The 21,742-nt window shown below is 42.7% G+C and overlaps 1 protein-coding gene across 2 annotated transcripts in view; it reads left to right on the top strand.

Annotated features, from left to right (window-relative positions):
* The window catches only part of LEKR1 (leucine, glutamate and lysine rich 1), a 195,819-nt gene extending 174,087 nt beyond the window's left edge, over positions 1-21,732 (top strand). For both annotated transcript variants that reach the window (XM_081302792.1, XM_081302791.1), the window contains one exon: positions 18,423-21,732. In XM_081302792.1, the coding sequence (XP_081158918.1) occupies positions 18,423-18,821 (399 nt within the window). In that variant the 3' untranslated portion in view covers positions 18,822-21,732. The remainder of the gene's footprint in view (positions 1-18,422) is intronic.
* Positions 21,733-21,742: the final 10 nt, after the last annotated feature.

Here is a 21,742-nt window from a genome sequence, read left to right as displayed (position 1 = left end):
TTAAACATGGAGAATTGAATCTCTACTTCCATTTTGCTGCCACAGAAATGGGTGGAAATAATAAAAAGTGATTAATCCACAAGGGCGAAGAGAAAAAGAGGAGTAGATGCCAGGTGGAAAAGATGCCGCTGGACCTGGGGGCACACACCTGTGGTCACAGCAACTCTGGAAGCTGCAGCAGGGAGATTGAGAATCCGAGGCCAGCCTCACCAACTTAATGAGACCCTGTCTCAAAATAAAAAGCAAAAAGGGCTAGGGATGCAGCTCAGTGGTAAAGTTCTCTGGATTCAATCAGAGGTAAAAAAAAAAAAAAAAAAAAAAAAAGGAAAAAAAAAGATGTTGACAAAATTTTGGAAAATGGAAAGCAAATGGCTAAGAGGTGGCTACAGACCATTGACTTAGGAGTCTATAGACTATAGAGACCCTAATGTCTATGGTGATAAGACCAGGGGATCCAATGGAGCAGACCTAAGTAAGTGATAACACTGGAGGCTCAGGAATTGGAGACACCAGATACCTCTGAAAGAGGGACAGGAGAGAAGCTGAAAGCAGGAAAGCTTGCAAGACTGTAAAGGGAGCAAGTAGATCTTGAGGTGGCTTCCCCAGTCTCCATGCAGCCTGCAGGATACTAGAGGTTCATTCTCTAGTAAAATTGGATGGGAGAAGCACTGGATCTGAGCATACAAGACAGCAGAGTGTGGGGTGAAACAGGAGCCAGAGAGAATCTGCTTGTTAAATGGGAGAGCTCCCATTCCCACCATACACTCAACTCCCAGAACACTGGCCAGCAGGTTTATTCATCAGTAGGCAAGAAGTTGGAAGAGCCCTCTCCAGGGAAATGAGCTGCCTCAAAAGAAGATATCTGTGTATTCTGACCATGAGGGGGCCCATGAAATGTCCAGGTCCATGTGCAATCTACCTACTCTCGGGTGTACCAGCCAGTAAGCCCTATCCATACACATGGAGCTCCAAGTAACATCTGGGAACCCAATTTTCAGCATGAACAGCTAAAGATCTCCAAGTGTTTGAGAAATATATCTACTATGAAGGACAGAAACCAGAAATGAACAAATAAGGGGGAAAAATGAAGAAGAACTTAGAAGTAACAAATACAAAACCACACATGGGTCAGAAGAGTGCTTCGGGAAAAAGATATAATGTGGTGTTATAACAACACCACAAACTGGGTAAATCATTTTTAAAAAAGTCTATTTTGGCTCATGATCTGGTTGCTTAAGGCCAAAATGTCATATCTATTGATGGCATTTTTTCTGGCAGAGTCCTGAGATAGCACAGGACTTCACATGGGAAGAAACAGAGAACATGTGTGGGATTGCACACGTGTGTGTGTATGTATGTATGTATATGTGTTCTGCTCGCTCTTCCTCTTCATATAAAGCCACCAGGATTCAATCACAAGGGCTTTACCCTAATGACCTTATCTAATCTTATTTGTTAGAACTAAAGGATGGGCCACACACAAACTTCATGGATCAGCACAGCTTTTATTCAGGAATGGAGTCACACCTCTGAAGGACCCACTTTCCTTGTGGAAAATGAGCCACTGGCCAAAAGGCAGTTTGTGCTTATATAGGTTATACTGAGAGGTAACTTAATCATTGACAGAGCGTGTCTAATGGAAGATCTGAGGTCAGCAATCAGTGGACCAGATGGAGGGTCTAGGATCAGTGTTCAGTATTTCTCTTTTTCCCTCCAGGGTCTCATTGCACTGTCACTGGGAAAGGACTTATTTTGGGAAAAATCAACGCTTGGGCTTCTTCCCAGAGACTGCCAGTCTAGGCTTTAGTGGATATGCCCTCCCCACAGTTTGTCTTGTCACTGGCAGAAGAATGTCTTGGGACAGGATCAGTGTTGTCAGTGTGCTGCCTTCTTCCTCACTCCCTCTGCCTGAGCCACACTGTTTTGGAGTTTGTCATTTTCCATATCCAACATTCCAAACTCTGACAGAGATACATGAACCAGAATGGCAAGGTCTCTAGCTACTTCTTGCTGAGAAGGGATAACATACAGGGGCCTTCCTTTCACAGTCCTTTAAGTGAACATGGGGGACATGCAGAGGGGGAGGTGTGGGGGAAGTTCTGAGGTCATCACAAACCATGTCAATTCTCTTTATGAAGCTCCAGAACATCAGACAGTGGGTAGCGGGAGGAGAGACGTCTCCTGGCAGTTGTGGCTGAGCTGATGAATTTATTAAGAAACTGTAAAACTAAAACTAGGGAGAACAAATATACAATACGTGAAGATTAACTGGTTTGCTAGGTTAGGGAAACAATTGTAATATATAAAATGAAGACTAATTAGCTTACCTAGTGATAGGAGAATTATGTAATGTGAAAGGTGAAGACTAATTTGTTAGTGCTAGTAAAGTGATTTTGGCATGTGACATACCTGAGGATTCTGTTATTCTTAATTAAGGCCCACTCATATTTAGGGTGTTCTTCCCATGATTTCAGGGGTCCAATTCCTTTGGAGCATTGCAAGCATGATTAACCTTGGAACCATATTCTCCTCATGGTTTAATCGTTTCCACCCTGCTTGACAAATTATATAAAACAAGAACAGGGACACAATTAACAGTATTGTTATAGCTAGGAACCCAGATATGTGTGTGTAAAAGTACTTAAAATAGTTAAGGGAAGAAATTCCTTCAGCTAAACTGCCCCAAATCTCTTCATCATTAAAAGTGGGTGTTTTTGCATTAACCATGGCCAAAACTTGGTATCGTAATTTTAACACATCCAAAGATGCATTATGAAAAGGATCAAGTCCCTGATTAATATGTGCCTGAATATTTTCTTTTTTCTTCTATTAAGCACATATCACCAAGTCTCAGTAAAGTTCTTTGAAATTGTTGAATAAAATGAGTTTTCTGTGTCTGCTGGTACAGTACCACTGCTGCAGTAGATGCAGAGGCAATTATCTCAGCCAAGATAACAATACCAGCTATTAGCCATCAGATAAAAACATTTAGCACTTTTACAGGGAGCCATGTGACTACTGACCTTTTTGGGAATCATAGCAGTTTGTCCTGGACTCTGCCATATACTCTGATTGACACATTGTTTTAGCACACACTTCTCACATTTAGCATAATATATGTTTTGTGAGGCATTATATTGTACTTGAATAGGTCCAAACAGTAAACATAGGGATTTAATACACATGCTGTGAGATAGAACTCCTTATGAAAGGAAATATTAAGATGGGTAACATTGTTAAACTTACTATATTGAAAATAAGCATTTCAGATTCGAAAACCTCCACCGTATTCCAGGTGGTCCTGGATACATTTAACCTTGTCTCTTACTAGTCTTCCCTGACCGGTTTTATGGGACAACAGATGCCAGGGAGTCCAATTGAGTTTGTAAAGTCTTTACCAAATTGATGACCTGTTGGATATCTGCAGTAACCTATGCTGACTATTTTTATAGTGAATGGAGGTTCCTAATCCTGCTGCTCTTGTATTAATCCCAGTGGACATTTTTAGCCCTATGAATAGGGGAATAATTTGGGAGCTTTCCTGTGTCTGGTGTGTGCTGTTATTGGAATGGTTAGGATTTGGTTGTGAGATAAAATGTCAGTTTGAGGAGTAAGAAGATTAAGGTAGAGAGGCCAGTCTAATTTTGGTAGGCAGGGATAAATATGAGCCCCACAAACGGAAAAAACTCAGAACTTGGGAAGCATCAGGATTGTGGAACTGACATAGGTGTAGGTCTTAAGTTCCATCAAAAGAACTCTTGTCTATGGCTGCATTTTGGTTATAACTTTTTGCTAGGTGTTCAAGATCAAGCTGGTCAAATTGACCTTGTTCCTATCTGCTGTTAAGAATCAGCTGAGTTTCCCCAGGGGTCACTCTTGGGGAACTTGAGAGCAGCTTCTTAGCTCTTTTAGTGCCATCTGCTAGGTAGGGTGTTCTTGATGAAGTGGCTTCCCTTGGAAGCATCAGGGATGTCTCCCTTCTCCAGGGACCCTCCTCTTTGCAGCAGGTGCACTGATTGGCTTTCTGTTCTCCAGTGCACTGATTGGCTTTTCTGTTCTCCACTGATTGGCTTTCTGTTCTCCTGATGGGGAGATCATGTGGCCCAGAGTTGCAAAATTCCTTAGAGAAGTTCTCTCGTTCCCTGGGTTCAGGCTGACTCAGAGGGCAGGAACCAAATATTAGTTTTCTTGGCCCTTTTGTTTTAGCCTTGGTCTTTCAGCCATGGTCCTAAACATCCAGCAAGCCAGTCTCACCAATCTTAAAGTAAGAGTACTGGGCTTTAACTTCAATGTCTATAACCTTACAGTCATTTACCTCTTCTATTAATTGGAGTCTGTATTAGTACTAGAAGTTAGCCTTATATCTTGTCTATTCTGTAAAAGGTAATGGCTTATTACCTCAAATTAACCCAGATTGTGTGCTCTTGAAGCAGCACCTCTGCAAAACATTAACAGACAACAGTTACAAACTTCACAAGGAAAACATAAAATGAAATTAACAAGAGTAAAAACATATTTAGTTTGCGTAATAGCTATCTTGAATTTTATCTGAATTATACATTGTATCCCTGTTTGAGGTCACAGTAATCTTTACAACAAACATCAGTCTTTTGAACACAACTTGAAATGGAGCTGAAGTCCAGCCTATTTTGGAGGCATTGTAACATACAGTAAGGTGGGAGATCGAGCCTTATCTCAGGTAAGGAGGTGCTCTTGGCAAACCTTAGGTAAAGTGTTCTAGTTCTGAAGCTAATCTTTGCCTTTTTCTTAAGTGCCATTTTACAAAGTTTGCATATATTGTTTCCTGAGACTATACGAATGTTAGTTAACACAATATAACATTACATTTAAAACATGTATCAAAGAAAGCTAAAGAGCTTTTAACTTTCCTTTTATGTGGGAAAGTGGCAAAATGCTTTCATGTTTCACAAAATTAACCTTTAAATAGTTCAGGCTCTGGTTATCTTTTAGAAATACATTTACAGTTTTACCCCAGTGCAAAAAGTAACATAAGGTTCAGGTCCAGTTACAGAATATTAAATGATATAAATAAATCCCCAATAAGATTTACTATTCTTATTAATCTAAAATTACCACTACAGACAACTTTAGTTTGGAGAACACCAACTTGATAAAAATGTTCTTTGAAACCTTTTGTTTTAAAGACTAGTATATCTGGAAGACATGAACATATTTAATATGCTATAATGACATTTTTATATTAACTAAGTTTAGCTTTTAGAGGAAAATTTAGATTCTGTAATGTAGTGTAATACTTGAAAATAATGGTTGTTGCTGTGTAACCTGTGTTGCATAGATCTTAATTCCTTTAAGACCACTTGCTTCAAAGAATAAAACTTAATACATATTAAGAGTAAATTAATGTTTTGAGAAATTCTTGTCAGTTTAACATATAGATTAAAACCTTGGTTTTATATCAGTACATTAGTATTTGACCTTAGGGAAAAACCTTAAATAGCTTTAACTGATTGTTTTATTAACAGTATTGTTATAGCTAGGAACCCAGGTATGTGTGTGTAAAAGTACTTAACAGGGTTAAGGGAAGAAACTCCTTAAGCTAAACTGCCCCAAATCTCTTCATTATTAAAAGTGGGTGTTTTTGCATTAACCATGGCCAACCCATACCTCCAACTTAGTTATACATAAGCTTGATGAAATTTGCCCTTTACTTACACAAACCTTCTTATCACTTACTTAGACCTTCATGTTGTTTATTTCATCACACAAAGACTTTCTTACCCAGAAACATTTTCTTTTTCCTTCTACTAAATATATTTCCATATCTAGAACCTTCTAATTTATCTTTCATATCTGTTGACCCTTCTTTTTGCTTACAATATGAAACAACCCTTATGAAATTTCTGAATTTATATTATTCAGAAGAAATACTATATGTCATTTACAGCACTCTAATTGAAACACAGTTGAAACTTTTAGACCTCTTGTACATAGAATCACATCTCTTTGCTTACAAATCATGAAAACACAATGTTCACATTTATCACCCCATGGAATTAAAGAAGTTAAGAATATTTGATGTTATATTTAACAGTTAACATTTTAACTTTGCAAATTAGTTAGATGCTTCTAACACACATTTATGAAGATTAATCCCATATATGTCAAATCTAATTTACTTATTGATTATAAAATCAAGATATCAAACAGGTGTGTTGAACAACATTCACCTCTTCCTTGTTGAAGAAAAATCCTAAAAATAATGGATTTACACATTTACATACTCATTTGTATACCTAATATCAACTGAACCTTTTAAACCACAAGAACCAAAGGTATTTGTATCCATTTGTTAAATTTTAACTTGTGAGCTCATTCATCTATATGACAGTTTCGATACGCAAATACACACACACAGACGGGACAAACATGGAACAAACAAGTAAAGGCCCTTATAGCTTTGTAAAACCTATTAGATTGAAAGCTAACCTTTGCAAATTGGCTCTGAACAAAGCAGAGTGTAAAAAAAAACCTTATAAGTTGGATAAAATATTTGATTAAAAAAAAAACACACATAACCTCACATGTAGGATCAAAATCATGAGGTCAAAAAAATATAGAATTTTAAAAAAAGTTCTTGTTGGGGAGGATTGATATCACCATTAATTATTTTAGTAAAGTAGCATGAGAGAGTGAGAAAGAGAGAGGAGAGAGGAAGAGAGAGAGGGGAGCCCTAAAATCGTTTTTTTCTGTGCAGCCAGAGAGGTTAAAGGGATACTTTTTGTTCTTCAGTCCCGAATCAATCTCTACTTAGTTTGCTGTTTACATTCCCATACAAGCTTCGGCACAGTCTTGCCAGGGAAATTGCTGCCTAGGGCTTTTTAATTTTGGTGTTTTTTTTTTGGGGGGGGGGGCGTGTACCAGGGATTAAACCCAGGGACACTCCCTAGCCCTATTTTGTATTTTATTAGAGACAGGGTTTCACTGAGTTGCCTAGTGCCTCGCTAAATTGCTGAGGCTGGCTTAACCCCTTTTTTCTCCAGTTGGTAATCAGGCAGGTTGGATGTAGAAAATTATGAAACATTATCTCCCATTACTTTTGAGGATGAGGCTGCTGTGTATTTTTCCTCAGTGGCAAACAGGTTAAATATTTGCTCCGTAGGTAAGTTGAGGGTAGGGGCTTGAAATAAGGCTCCACTTACATGACTTTGGGTGGGATACTAATGAACCTTTTGATAATTATTTTAAATTAAGGGAGGACACTTACCAGCTAGTTATGCTCTTAAAATCTCTTCAGAAGGGGAATATTTGCCTGCTGCTTAGCCGTTCACCATCCCTATAACTTGGGGCTCCTCTAATGTATTTTCTGAGGTGACAGGCAGTGGAATTTGGGTCTTCTTGTTCCAACAACTCAGTGTATGAGACTTAGGAAGCTAGCTCCACTGAGGGGAGGGGTATTTTTCCTTGGGGACAGTCCACCTTCCAGTGTCCCCATTGCCTACAGTTAGGTCAGGGCTTGGTGGGGGGGCCTTGGGTTTGGGCAGACTTTTGCCCAATGTCCAGTTCACCCACATTGGAAACAGGGCCCAGGAGATGTATTAGAGGGTCTGGTGGGGCCATGAGCAGCAGTGGCCTTTCTAGGACTGTGGATGGCTGAGGCTAGGAGCTGATGTTTAGTTTTAAGATTCTTTTCTTTCTCTTGTTTGGCCTCGTCTTCCCTGTTGTTAAAGGTTTGGAAGGCAGTATCTAGACGTTGCTGCTGGGAAGCTCTGGCACCCTTCTCTAACTGCTTAAGCTTCTTATGGGCATCAGTGCAGACCTGCTGATAAATTGACAGGTAGAAAGAGAGTATCAGCAGGAATTTGAGAGTCTAGGAGGTGTATTTGGTAATTGAGTGAAGAAAAAAAGAAAGCTTGAAGGTAGGGAGCCTCAAACAACTTTGACATTCCGTAAATTTTGCCAATCTATATATAATAGATAATTTTTTAAAAAAATTTTATTAGTTATTGATGGACCTTTATTTATTTATTTGCTGATATGTAGTGCTGAGGATCGAACCCAGGACCTCACTCAACCACTGAGCCACAACCTCAGCCCCAATAAAACAGGTTATTTTTGAATTTTGGAGAATTTCTTGATCCAAGGTCCCATACTTGGGCCATTGGTGCAGATTATCTAATTTATATTATGGCCAAATTTGAGTGCTGAGCTTAATGAAGCATTTGATTTTGAGGTCAATTTGAGAGTAAAGGATCTTGAAATTACTAATGAGATAACCCAAAGGGGAGTTCCATGGAAATGGCTGACTGATTCCCAAGTTGGGGAGGCATGACCAGGATGTCAGATTGAAACCAAAGCATCTCCTGTATTCTTTCTGACACCAAGCTGGACGGTCCTACCAGAAAATGGGGGAATGTCTTCACCCCAGTTTCAATGGTGGGGGGACGCCCAGGGTCTCAGCAGGCCAAAAGGTTGGGTCTCGGGCAGGGTACCTATCTGCTGGAGACCAGACAGGGTCTTACCACTCTGGAGAATTAGAAGCCGGTGTTGGCTACAGGAACAAAATGGCAAAGGAGTCTCTGATCCGTGAGGTTTTCTGGGTGTATAAGGGAAGGGAAGATTGGGGGGTGGGGTGGGAAGGAAGTGGAAACGGGACACCTTCAATGCCAGTAAAGGACTTGGAATGGATCCTGCATTGTCCACATGGCATCAAACCGTAAGAATCTAGCAGGAGGTTGATATTTGGTACCCCTAAAGGCAGTCGGGGCCAGATTTGAGATAAGAGGCCTCCGTGCAACACCAGGGAGTGGCCCTAGCCAGTTGCCTTTGGTTGCCTTAAGTCCTCCTCTGTCCTTTGCACCAAATTTCTTCCACACAAAAAGCTGGCAGTTGCTCAGCTAAGGTAGACTGCAGAGGGCTTGAAGGGCCTATGTTCTACAAGGTAAAGGGGCACCATCAGAAGGGGACTTAGCTATAGCTCATAGGAGCAGAAGTGTCGGATGCTCCACAGTCACTTTCCAGGCCTCATCAGTCATTAACTGACTGTGGAGAGGGAGTGGGTTTACAGGGAAGGATAAAATATTACCTTTCTTTCATTTTCCAGACAGGGAACCAAATGTTAGCACTAAAGGATGGGCCACACACAAACTTCATGGATCAGCACAGCTTTTATTCAGGAATGGAGTCACACCTCTGATGGACCCACTTTCCTTGTGGAAAATGAGCCTCTGGCCAAAGGGCAGTTTGTGCTTATGTAGGTTATACTGAGAGGTAACTTAATCATTGACAGAGCGTGTCTAATGGAAGATCTGGGGTCAGCAGTCAGTGGACCAGATGGAGGGTCTAGGTTCAATGTTCAATATTTATCTCTTTCCCTCCAGGGTCTCATTGCACTGTCACTGGGAAAGGAGTTATTTTGGGAAGAATCAACACTTGGGCTTCTTCCCAGAGACTGCCAGTCTAGGCCTTAGTGGATATGCCCTCCCCAGGGCTTGTCTTGTCACTGGGAAAAAATGTCTTAGGACAGGATCAGTGTTGTCAGTGTGCTGCCTTCTTCCTCACTCCCTCTACCTGAGCCACACTATTTTGGAGTTTGTCATTTTCCATATCAAACATTATTACTCCCAAAGGCCCTGCCTCTAAATACCAGAGTTGAATTAAATTTCACCCCTTTATATCTTACAATGGAAATTAAATTTCAATGCATGAAGCCTTGGGGGACACACTCAAACCACATACAAACCATAGCAAATGTCCTCAGAAAAGGGATACTGTTGTATCATTAAACATGAACAAGAAGCTATGAAAAAAGAACAAGAATGATTATTAAAATACAAAAGTCAAAGTAAAAAAAAAGAAAAAAGAAATAAAATCAATATTTGGGCTAAATAATGAAGATTTTTTAAAAAGTCTCCCAGAAAGTAGCAGGAAGAAAAAGCAGAGATAGAAGAAAATAAAATTAGGAAACTGAGCCAGAACATCTAATCGCCCACTCGTAGGAATTCAGAAAGAGAGCACAGAGGAAGTGGAGAGAAGGAAACTACCCAGGAGTTAAGTTCAAGAACATATCCAAGAACAGAGAGTGCATACCACAGCCTCCCAAGGACATTTGTTATGAAATGTCAGTACCCTAAGCTATGTTAAGAAACACAAGTACTTAGAATCTTCAGAGATGGGGAGCAGGTCACTTTAAAGGGATCAAGGGTCAAAATGGCATAAGAATCCTTAACAACCACAGTAGAAAATAAAAGAAAATGCCTTCCAAATTCTGAAGGAAAGAACTTGCAGCCTAGAATTCCTTATCCTGCCAAACTATCAAGCAAGCCTAAGTGTCAAAGAAGGGTATTTCCAGACAGTGGGGTCTTCATGAATGATCTTCCCTTGCAGCCTTTTCAGGAAGCTGCTAGAGGAAAAGTGACACTACAGTGAGGTAGTCACTAAGAAAGGAGAAATGTAGGGATCAGGATATCAGGGTCAAGCTGGGAGGTAGAAGGGATCCTAGGAGGAGGGTACAGCTGCACAGTGGATTTCTAGCACAACCCGGCTATGCAGAGCAGGAGTGGGGGGGCGAGGGTAGGGGGAGAGTCTTAGAAATATCTCCAAGAGCAGAGCAAAGCTGGTATGGAATACTTGAATATTTGGGGAGGATGTTTGTATCTATGTGAGTTTGGTAAAAAAAAAAAAAAAAAATAGTACTAAACACCTAGAAAACATGTAGATAAACAGTGAGACAGTAGCCCTGGGAGGAGAGTGCTGGAAAGGGGGTGCAGGCAGATGCACCCCCTCTGGCTCAGGTGTGCATGATATCAGACACCAGGACCACATGAACCAACATGGAAGGCAGCGGCTGTGGTGGAAATACGATGTGAGGATGGAGAGGAGGTTGTGTGAGGCTAGGATTGGAATGAGAAGCCAAACCCTCATCTTCAGATCACGTTCACAGCCGAGCAGCCATGAGATAGCTGTCTCATGATGTCATCCAGCATGGGGACATGCTGGCGTTCGAGTTCCTGCTGCATCAGCCATGGAGGCGTCCCAGAGGCTCCACATCCACAGAAGATACCGATTCAGTAGCTGATGCTTGGGAATGAGTGAGATCACCCAGGGAATGAGGTAATGGAGAGAGGGTTGGGAACAGACGTTCCACCTTTTAAAGGCTATTAAGAGGAGAGTCAGCAATGGCGACAGAGGCAGGTGGACAACCAGGGAAAGACGCTAAGGACCTCCTAGGAAAGAAAGTATCTAAAGAAGGGAGCCCCCAGCTTATGCCAGTCCCACTCTTATCTGAAAGTCTAAGGTTCAGACAGGTAAGGAATTAAAAGGATTCTGAGTCTCAAAAAGTTAGCAGAGTGCAGACGCCCCCAGAGATCTGGAGCAGCCCTCCCCTGCAGTGATATCAGCATTTCCACAGTGAGACATCCGAGGGTTCACACTTAATGTCATCAAGAAGAACTAGCTAGCTTCCTGTTCATCCACTCAGATTGTACCAATGAGAATAATGAGTTACAAAATTTTTCTTTGCAGAGTTTCTGGATGTCAGAACTGTGGCTCAAGGAGTGTAGCCCTGCATTTGTGCTCATCACGGCTGCGGTTTTTATTTGTTCTTTATGCTGTTTGCCTGACCAACTCTTGGCATTCTGGATCTGGCTTTTTGTTTACAAAACAAATAAGTGGAGTGTAAGTTATCTCTGTGGTGTTACAGACACAGAGAGAGAAGACAGGAAGGCTCTGTCTGCACACTGTCACAGCAGTTCCCTCTGGGGGATAGGGCGGAATGGGTAGGGCTTTCACTTCTTATAGACGTTTTTTAAAATGTTGGAATCGTGGATGATTTTAAACTTTTTGGTGTTTTTACTTATTTTCTAAATGGAAAATCCGTTTTGTTTTTTTCTTTTTAAGAAACCTCTTTTGTTTAGAAAAGTTTATGAATAAACCTGGCAAGGATAGATTCCTATAAACCATAAAAGATTAACACTTAAGAATTTGTGGCATTTGCAAAACACAAAAGGCTTAATTTTCAAGAGAGGCCTTCTTGGTTTTTAGGGCATGCATTTACTGTACTTGCATGTTTAACCAGAATGGAGAAAATGGTGCATGTTTCTCTGGTGGTTCTGTCTATGAGACAGAGACTATACCAGTTAGTAAATCACCAATCAAATGTTCTCAACTTCTGGACATAATAAAAATAGCCAGTCACCAGTGCTCCCTCAAAGTGTGAGAGAATAAGGACATTCTCTAGCCTCTGGCCCCGTAGGAGCAGGAACAGGATCAGCCTGGCAGGCAGAAGGGAGGATAGTGAGCTGGGAATCTGGAAGCCTTAGCCTTGGGGCACAGGCACAAGGGGCCCAGACAGAGTCACCACCTGTGAAGAGGGATATGTCTGGACACTGACAGATGAGAAGAAATGTGGATGAGTTGTGTTTGTCTTGCTTAATTAATACTAATTAAATCAATCTATTTACACACACACATAGGAGATTGAACCAGAGGCACTTTACCACTGAGCTACATCCCCTTCCTTTTTTATTTTTTTATTTTTATTTTTATTTTTTTTTAGAGAGAGAGAGAGAATTTTTAATATTTTTTTTTTCGTTCTCGGTGGACACAACATCTTTGTTGGTATGTGGTGCTGAGGATCAAACCCGGGCCGCACGCATGCCAGGCGAGCGCGCTACCGCTTGAGCCACATCCCCAGCCCTATTTTTAATTTTTAAATAGGGTCTCACTAAGTTGCTGAGAGCCTCACTAATTTGTTGAGGTTGGCCAGGAACTTGTGATCCTCCTTCCTTAACCTCCCATATCCCTGGGATTACAGGTGTGTAGAACTGTGCCCAACAATACTAATTAAATCCTGATTAAAGTTGTATTGTTGACTTAGAAAAGTAAATCCTGAATACTCTTATCTTCATGGGCTTTTCCTCCCAGTCCTGAAGCTCTGCTGAGATGCATCAGCTGAGGGATTCTTGTCCCCAGTTTCTACAGTGTTGAAGCGTGTGTGTTGGCTATGGTTGGTTTTGTTGTTCGCAGCATGGAAATATAATTCCAACAACCACCTGCTTGACATTCATCTTGCTTCTTTCCTGGGAGTTTCTTCAGATTCTTATTCCTGCCTCACCAGAAGGCCACTTCCGCAGCCTTTCTTCTTCTTGGGCTGACCACAGTGGTTGAACAGAAGCCTCTGAATGGGATTAGGGCACGGCTTTGCCAACTCCCACTTGTCTTTCTGGTTTCCACGCCTTTCCACACATTTTCCTTCACCTCAGCCCCTGCCCAGTGGGCCAGCCACCCACTGCCCTGAGGCCTGTCTAGTTAGAGTGGGTGGACACTGCATGCCCTGATGGTTGGTTCCATGACGGACCTGAACTTCGCTGGGTAAAGCGTGAACGTTGCCAGCGCCTGTGCTTATTCTTCTCCCAGGACTTGCTTTCCTGGCCCGCTCCCCCCAGATCTTGCCCAGCACAGCTGATTCTGGAACACCACAAATAGGAGTCTCACCTTCAGGATGATCGAGTTACCCCACTAAGCCTTCTCGTGCCTCTTCCACTGTGTTTGGAATAGAAAGAAACCCAGCTGTCTCTAAGGATAAAAATGAAAACAAACATAAAAATAAACTACTCTTTCACTGCCAAGAGTGGAGGAGATTGGCCATTTTTTAATATTAGAAATTTAAAACAGATGGTGAGCTAATTTATATTTTCATCTTGACATTTACCTACTCAGTGGGAGTGCAATTAAGCCATTTTTTAAGCTCATCATAGCCTTTATCTGGAAATGTTACCACGGTATCTATCAATTATGCTGGCCACCGATCAGCAGAGTCTAAGGACCCAGGAATTTCGCTCTCCCCTAGACCACCCTAATCCAGGGTCTCTTAGGAAGGAACCTCTGCACGAGAACCTGCAGCTCCTGCGTCCCTGCCTCCCACCCTGCGCCTCTCAGGCCGATTCCCACAGAGCTGGAAGGGGTCTTCCTTCCAAGCATCCACCCTGCTTGATGTCAGCCTCTCCCTGACTGCACGTGACCCTCGGGACAAAGTCACGGCTCTAGGGTTGTTTGCCGAGTCCCTTCAGGACCTGGCCTGCTGGCTGCTCCCTGCCTCTGGCCTGGCCTGGCCTTGCTGTGTGCTTGCCCAAGTCACACTGAGCCATGCTTCACCGCAATGTGTGCCTCTCACCCAGCATTGGCACCTGCTACCCACTCTGCCTGGGGACCGCTGGCCTGTACCTGGCCTAAGCCCCCCCTCTCACTTCCGCTTCGGGATTCAGCTGCACTCCAGCCATATGCTTTGGCCTTGCTGTGGTAAAACATGACCAGACAGCTTTCTTGAGAACACACAGAGTGTGGCAGCCGCCCTGTGGTTCTCACGGGGCCTGCAGCTCTCAAGGTTCTTTTGTTTTGTTTTTGGTACTGAGATTGAACCCGGGACACTTAACCCTCAGCCTTTTTTATATTTTATTTAGAGATAGGGTCTTGCTGAGTTCTGAGGCTGGCTTTGAACTCATCTCATGATCCTCCTGCCTCGGCCTCTTGAGCTGCTGGGATTACAGGTGGGCGCTACTGCATCCAGCCAGCTTTCAGTTTTATGGAACATATTCTATCGAACATGGTTTCCGACGTTGTTGGTGAAAACACGAATTAAAATGCTGCACCAGCCTTCCTCCTGCCTAAATTGCAGAAAAAAAAAAAATCTAACCACGGTGATGATTCTTTTCCTGGATGATGGAATTTTCCACTGATGTGTCACTGACTCTGGCCATATCCACATGTCCTGTTGTCCCACCCTATCACTCCACTCCTGAAACAGCAATCTCCTAAACTTGCAAGTGCTCTATTTCCATTTTATTTGCCCTGTGATTGAACAAATTATAACCTCTGAACTGCCTCTTGGACACTACTGAGTTGTGATCTCAATTTTAGAGGAGGTGTTGGCAGCAGCATAGGATATGAAGGTATTATGAGATCCACGTAAGATTTCATGGTGTTTTCAGTTCCAAGGTCTTCCTGGTTTGGAAAATACTAGAGGAAAGAGAATTAATCCTTCGTTCTCAAGAATAGTAGCCTCGAAGAAGGATGAGTTCCAGGGCAGAGGCTCCACATGGAGCTGGGTAGCCCTCCCCTGCCCCAGCCACACCCTGTGCTCCTCTGGACGGCCCCCCGGGGCTGGCAGGAGCTACAGGGTGGTCTGGCTGGGCCTGCATGCAGCCTGCGGTGCCAGCCCCTGGGGACATGCCCATCCACTCCACCTCTCTGTTTTCTCCTTGTCACTTGCCTAGGACAGCTTTATGGGCCTCACAGTCGGATGTTCCCTTCCCCTTTCAGACTTTAATTTTAGCAAATTGGCTGAATTTCGCTCTTCTTGAAGTAAAGCTCTTGTCATCACTTCCTCCACCTCGGTTCTCTTATGTAATTGCACCTGTCATTCATGTCAACGATTCTCTGACCTCGTCGTTTGCTGCTACCCATAGTATTCTTTTAATTATTCTAATAAAATATATTCTTTCTTGTGGTTTTCTTTATCCTAACTCACTAAAAGCCATAACTCTGATCACTTCAACACATTTTTTCCATTTTCTTTTTGTCAGTGCATTATAGTTGCACATAACAGTGGCATTTGCTGTTACATACTCATACATGCACGCTATGTAACAATATAATTGGGCCAATATCCCTCCCCAACATCCCTCTGTCCCTCCTCCCTCCCCTGTCCTTTTCCTCCACTCTTCGATCTCCCTCCATTTTACCTGAGATTCCTGCCTCACCTTTCTTTCCTTTTTCTATTTCAGAGAAAACATATGACCCTTGAGTTTCTGAGTTTGGCTTATTTTGCTTAACATAGTGTTCTCAAGTTCCATCCATTTTCCTGCAAATAACATAATTTCATTTTTCAATGTGGCTGAATAAAACTCCTTGGTGTATATATACCACATTTTCCTTATCTATTCATCCATTGACCAGTTTGGCTGTTGTGATTTGTGCTGCTGTAAACCTGGGAATGTAGGTATCCCTGCAGAATGCTGACTTTAGTCATTCAGGATGGATACCAAGGAGCGGCATAGCTGGCCATATGGTAGTTCCAATTCTAGTCTTTCAGGGAACTTCCACACTGGTTTCTATAGAAGCTGTACTAATTTTCAGTCCTACCAATGGTGTAAACACTTGGACACGTTTTACCAGCTTGTTCCAGTAGAAGATAAGAAGCATGAGGCACCTGGAGTGTTTCTCTTAACTTTAAAAAAAATTAGATCAACATAGTTTCAAACACTTGGACAAAAGAAAAAGAAATGTCTTACATTTATTCCTTCAAGGGAACAAAGTGGACCCTGCCTGCTTGATACAAAATGAATCAGACAACTAATTTGGGCCCCTGCAGGCAGTGTGAAGCAGCGCTCTGGGGCCAGGCAGGGCTCCACCACTTCATATCTGGGGTGCTCTCAGGGGGTTGCAAAGCCAGTCTGAGCTGCATTGCCTTTCTTTGGCAAATGTAAGTGTTGGGAGCAATAAATAAAATGACAGCTGACAGCAGCATATTCATCTTGTCCACCCCTTCCCTGCCTTTCAACAGTATTTCAGGTACAGTGAGTGAAAGCCAGGCAGTAAAGCCACATGCAGTGGTCTCTGGTTCTTCCAAAAATACAAAAGAGCAATAACTGGAAACAAATGATTAGCCCATGATTTTTTTAAGCCCATGATTTTGAAAAAGTACATGAAGACATGAATCACATTTATTTGTAAATTCTATATGCAAGTGCAGAGACATGCCACTAATTTTATAGAAAACTGCTGTGCTCATCTGGAATTGCTCCATGTTCTTCTATTCTGATTACCAAATTTGGAGTTGAGTAGACTTCTGTCCATAATCACAGAAACTCTGATCCAGGAAGCTGCTGCTCTCCCTGCTGCTCTTGTGTGAGTCCCCCTAACAGCAGGGGAGTTAGCCAACCCCTAGGGAGGATCTTTTTCACCCAGAGTCTGACTTGGAAATGCCTGGACTGCATTCACAAACAAGCTCACCTCCTGGAAATTCATCTGAGTCAATAAATTCTATAGTGCAGTCATTTTAATTGTGCATTTATTAGGACTACGTTGAATTGCTTATTTTCCCACCTCTGTTTTAACATCCTGCAGATGTGAATGTAGGGATACTGGGGAGACACAAGACCTATCTTTACCAGGGCTTTGAAGGAATTTTGATGAACTCCAGAGGTGAAAGATGAGTAACTACTCAACTCGACATGTAGAATCTCAGGATTTGAGGGAGACTTGCTGTTGTCTAGTGCAGCTACACATTTCAAGCTTGAATGTGGCTGGGTGCATCCTGGCCAAGTGAAATCAACTTTCCAGATGTCATCCAGACAGCTCTAACTTTCTATTAAAATGTCTCCTTATTTAAGCTCCAAACTTATACCCTTGTGTCCCAACTCTCTTAGGGACATAAAAAGGGACAAAAAAACTTATCGGGCAGCAAACTTCTTGAGGGCAAGGACCGTACTATAGTTTGGGTGGTGATATCTCCTAGGGCCTATGTATTAAAGGCTTGGTTCCCCAGGGTTGGTACTATTGGGAGGAGGTAGGACCTTTGGGAGATAGGACATTGTGGAAGGTCTTTAGGTCATTGGACGATGCTCTCAGAAGGTGTGTGGGACTCAACTGGTCCTCCCTTTCTATTTCCTGGCTAATGACTTCAGCTGTTTACTCCTCTATGTACTGCTACAGTGATGTACCACCCTTGCTAGAGATCCAAAGCAATAGGCTGATCTTGGATTGAAACCATCAGAACCATGAGCCAAAATAACCCTTTTCTCTTTATAAGTTAATTATCTTGAGTGTTTTGTTACAGTAACATGAAACTGACTGATATAGACTGTACCCATTACAACTTCTAGTAGCTTGATAAATGATTGCTGACTGGAGTTAAAAACAGAAGATAGTGTTCTTTATTTTGGGATACTATCTTATAGAATGGCAAATGATCTAAATTTAAAATTCATTAAGAAAGTATCATATAAATAACTAATTTTATTGTTTAAATACTATAGCTGATAGATTTTATTCTTTTGACTTAAAATCCAAGCAATTTTATCTATTTGTCTTACGTGCTGCAGCATACCTTCACTGAATGTCTCTAATGATCATATGGATTTAACTCTTAGACATCACACTGCAGAACATACTCTCTGAAATCAAAGACACAGAAGTTGAAAATCCACTACCGTGGGTGTTAGAAGGCCTAGGCTCTGTCCCCAGACCCACCACTGCCATCCAAGGGCCACTCAGACTCTTGGTCCCTGACTCTTGGTTGCTCCTCTGCAGATGGCAAGGGTTGGACCAGGTGCTCTCCTAGGGCACTTTGTGGCTGTGCCCGATGTGAGCACAGACCTCTGACTGTGAGCATCACAAGTCTGTGCATGGTCTGAAGCCAGGGCTGCTCTCCCTTCTCTTTTCAGAATACCTTTCTTCAGGAAACCGTGCGCAGAGAGTGTGAAGAGCGCTCTGAGCTGACACAGGCCCTGAGCCAAGCCCGGGAACAGCTCCTGGCGCTGAGGAAACTCAGCGGAAGCCTGCCACGGCCACTGTGCTCCCTCAGCAGAGGCAGCCCGAACCTCCCTGCCCCAGCCTCTGGCGACCAAAGGGACAGCAGCCGTGCAGTACTGCGCGCTGGACGGGGACTCAGAACCCCCAGTGCGCCCGGAGCGTCCAGACACTCCATCTCCCCACCCGCAGGTAAGCCCAGCAGGGCCATCAGCTCCAGTGTGCCTGCGCTCACCCAGCAGCAGCTGCCCAGGGCCCGAGCGTCCTCACAGAGGCTGGCTGCCACTCTTTGGAGGAGGCTGAGTCGGCAGTGACTGGTCCCAAAACAGGAGCTCTGCACAGGGCACAGGCACCCCTCCAGGGGGCCAGGCTCTGCACCCACGGAGGCCAAGATCAAGCATGTCTACAGGAACAGCTAACAGTAGGCTGTCGGAGGACAGAACGCTGTGAAGTCACATTTCCCAAGAGGTCTTTGAAATCACAACCAATAATGAAATTGTTGATACTGCAGAAGGCCAACAGAGAAGCCCGTGTATTTATGTTTAAATGTGCTCTACTTCGGAGGTCACAGGGAACACATTGTCACCCACAGCATCTTTTCTTTCTTCCTTTTTTTTTAACACTATTACAAGTAGACATTTTCCCCAAAAATAGATGACATTGGTTTTATTAGTGTGTGTTTGTTGAGCTAAATAGGTTAAATATATATAGAAGTACTCAGAATAGAGAAAGACAGTATTTTAGTCCTTAATTAGATGATTTCCAAAATATTTAGTTCAGCTGCAGAACCTGTCCTTTACCCTGCAGCCCACTAGTTAGTGGGTTCTGTTCCAGCTGGGTCAGAAGTAATGATGGAAAAATTCCAGGAGAGTCTTCCCTAAGTGGTGGGACCATCCAGGGCCAGCGATGGCATCTCAACTCCAGGACAGGGAGTTTTCTTTACTTTAAGAAGCCTGGGCCATGAAAATAATCCTGGGTAGAAATTTTCTGCATGTAATGCTGTTGGCACGCAGAGTCAGGTTTTGATCAAATGCTTATCCTCCAGCCGTGGAGAACATTGTGGAGGTGGCTTAGTAAAGGAAACAGAGCGCACTTGGGATTCAAATTCTATTACCCATGAAAATGGGAACTGGTAACACACTTTCTGTTTTCAGAGTGAAAAAGTAAAACCAGAAACCAGATGAGCTGTTTTAAGTTATTTTAAGGCTTCAGGCTCCTCCTGGTCTTAAAACATAATTCTTTACCTTCGACTAATATTCATCTATCTTTTTTCCCATATTTTTTTTTAAATTAACTTATTTTCCTCTGACTACAGTCCTCCATGGACATCCAAACCTCCTTCTCACATATTAGAATAATAGTAATATGAAATATAGTATAAAATGTCTCCTAGTTGGCTACTCCATTGATGAGAGAATACAAAGGTATTTGGGATCTCTCCCATGTGTATAAAGGGTAGAGTCACCAAGCAAAATCATGTTTATCTTCAGTCTTTCAAAGAATTAGTCTGACCTACCAATAGAGTATTTTAAACTCCCCCCCCCTCAAAAAAAAATCCACATGAGATCCACTAATATCCCCACTTGTTCAAGGACAGCGTTCCTGTTAGAGTTTGATACTAACTTGAGATTGTTGCTCTTGGTAATGGCATTTGACAAGTGAGCACGGCTCACAGGATGGGGGCCCTGGATGGACCAACAGGTCACCCTCACCATCTCTTTAACATAAGGGGTGGATGCCCAAAGAGCTTGGCACTGCCTAAGGGAGTGCAGCCACTTGGTGACAGAACCGCCTGTCACTGAGCTCAGTCTCTCCACCTCACAAGAGCTTTCCAAGCTTTCACTGTGAGTTATTAGTAGCACCTGTGCATGTATAGTGTTTTTCTTTAAGGGTGCTTACTTTTTTAAACTTAAATTTGCATCAGAAGGAAATTTAATAAGGAAGAATAACCACAGTAACGAGTTTGGGTTTGATTTGCTAGTTAGATTTTTTTTTTCTAAGGAACTTTAAAATAAATTTTGTATTTCTTAAGAGATGTTGGTGCATCTCTGATACCACCTTGTGAAATGCCAGGACCATGCTCCATACCTCCTTGTCTCCGACCTGTCGTTTGCTTATTTCAATCACAAGTGCTAGTGACATAAGGCAGAGGCAGAAGCTGGTGACAGCACTGAGGAATGCCTGGGGTGGTGGCTTTGTGACCAGGGGTCTTGAGGCTTCAGTCTCGCAGCTACAGCACCCCTTTCAGGAACTGTGGGGCTACAATGGGTTTCTTCCCTCAATGGTGGCCATATTTGGATTAGTAGACTTACACGTAGCTTTTCTACAGCGAGGTGCAGACTAGCGATGCAAAGCCTGCCGCAGTTTGTTGTCAGGCTCTTGCTTTACAGTGAGTGATTCTGTAACCGAGCACTCTGAGAACAGAATCATGATCTGCAATAAGGTTGTTATGTTCCACTTCTGTATCAGCGAAGTGATTCCATGGCTCAACAAAACAGTATTTTAATTTACTTTAACCTTGCTTGACATCTAACATGTGGGTACTCACATTCTGCCTTTCTACCCTGTCATTGTGAATCGGTAAATCTCCCAGAAATCTGGTGGCAAAAGGAAGTCCATTTCCATTCAGAAGAACCTAGAATATCTTCCATCAGCACCCAAGACTCTGGCCCTGAACAGAGCTAGAGATTTGATGTTAGTTGTTTAAACCAGTATAAACGCTTTTGTTTCTATCACTGGCAACTCACTGAATAATCTTAAACTTCAATGTTATGTTGAGGCCAAGAGGGGGACAAAAGGACAGTCAGTGTAGGCAATGAATGGTAGGGTCATGGGGAAGACAGGGGCAGGTTCAAAAGGAAAGGGAGTAAAATGCTAATACCTCCAGAGGCCTTAACCCTCTTCCACCTGTTGCCAAGGTAGCCTGCCTCCAGGGAATTGTTCATCCCTGCAAGGGGTTATTAATTAATGTTCTCTGGTCCACTTCCTTCCTGCCAATACCAGATACCCCTGGGTGGTTTTGTTCCTGCCCTTGGATCATTCTACCTTTTGGCCCACCCTATGGTCACTAGTCACATAGTCGGGATGAGGGAGGAAAAACATGAGAACAAAAGAAATCTAAAAGGTATAAAAGGGGCAGGACACCCCCACTTCCTCAGACACTCAGCTCTTTAGAGAAGTCTATCTCTATTGTATCCTTTAAATAAAACTTGCTTTCTACACTTGCCTCCGTGTT

Source organism: Spermophilus citellus, assembly GCF_964194105.1.
Source record: "Spermophilus citellus genome assembly, chromosome: 7".
In the NCBI taxonomy this organism is placed as follows: Eukaryota; Metazoa; Chordata; class Mammalia; order Rodentia; family Sciuridae; genus Spermophilus; species Spermophilus citellus.
This window is presented reverse-complemented; position numbering and strand designations above follow the sequence as displayed.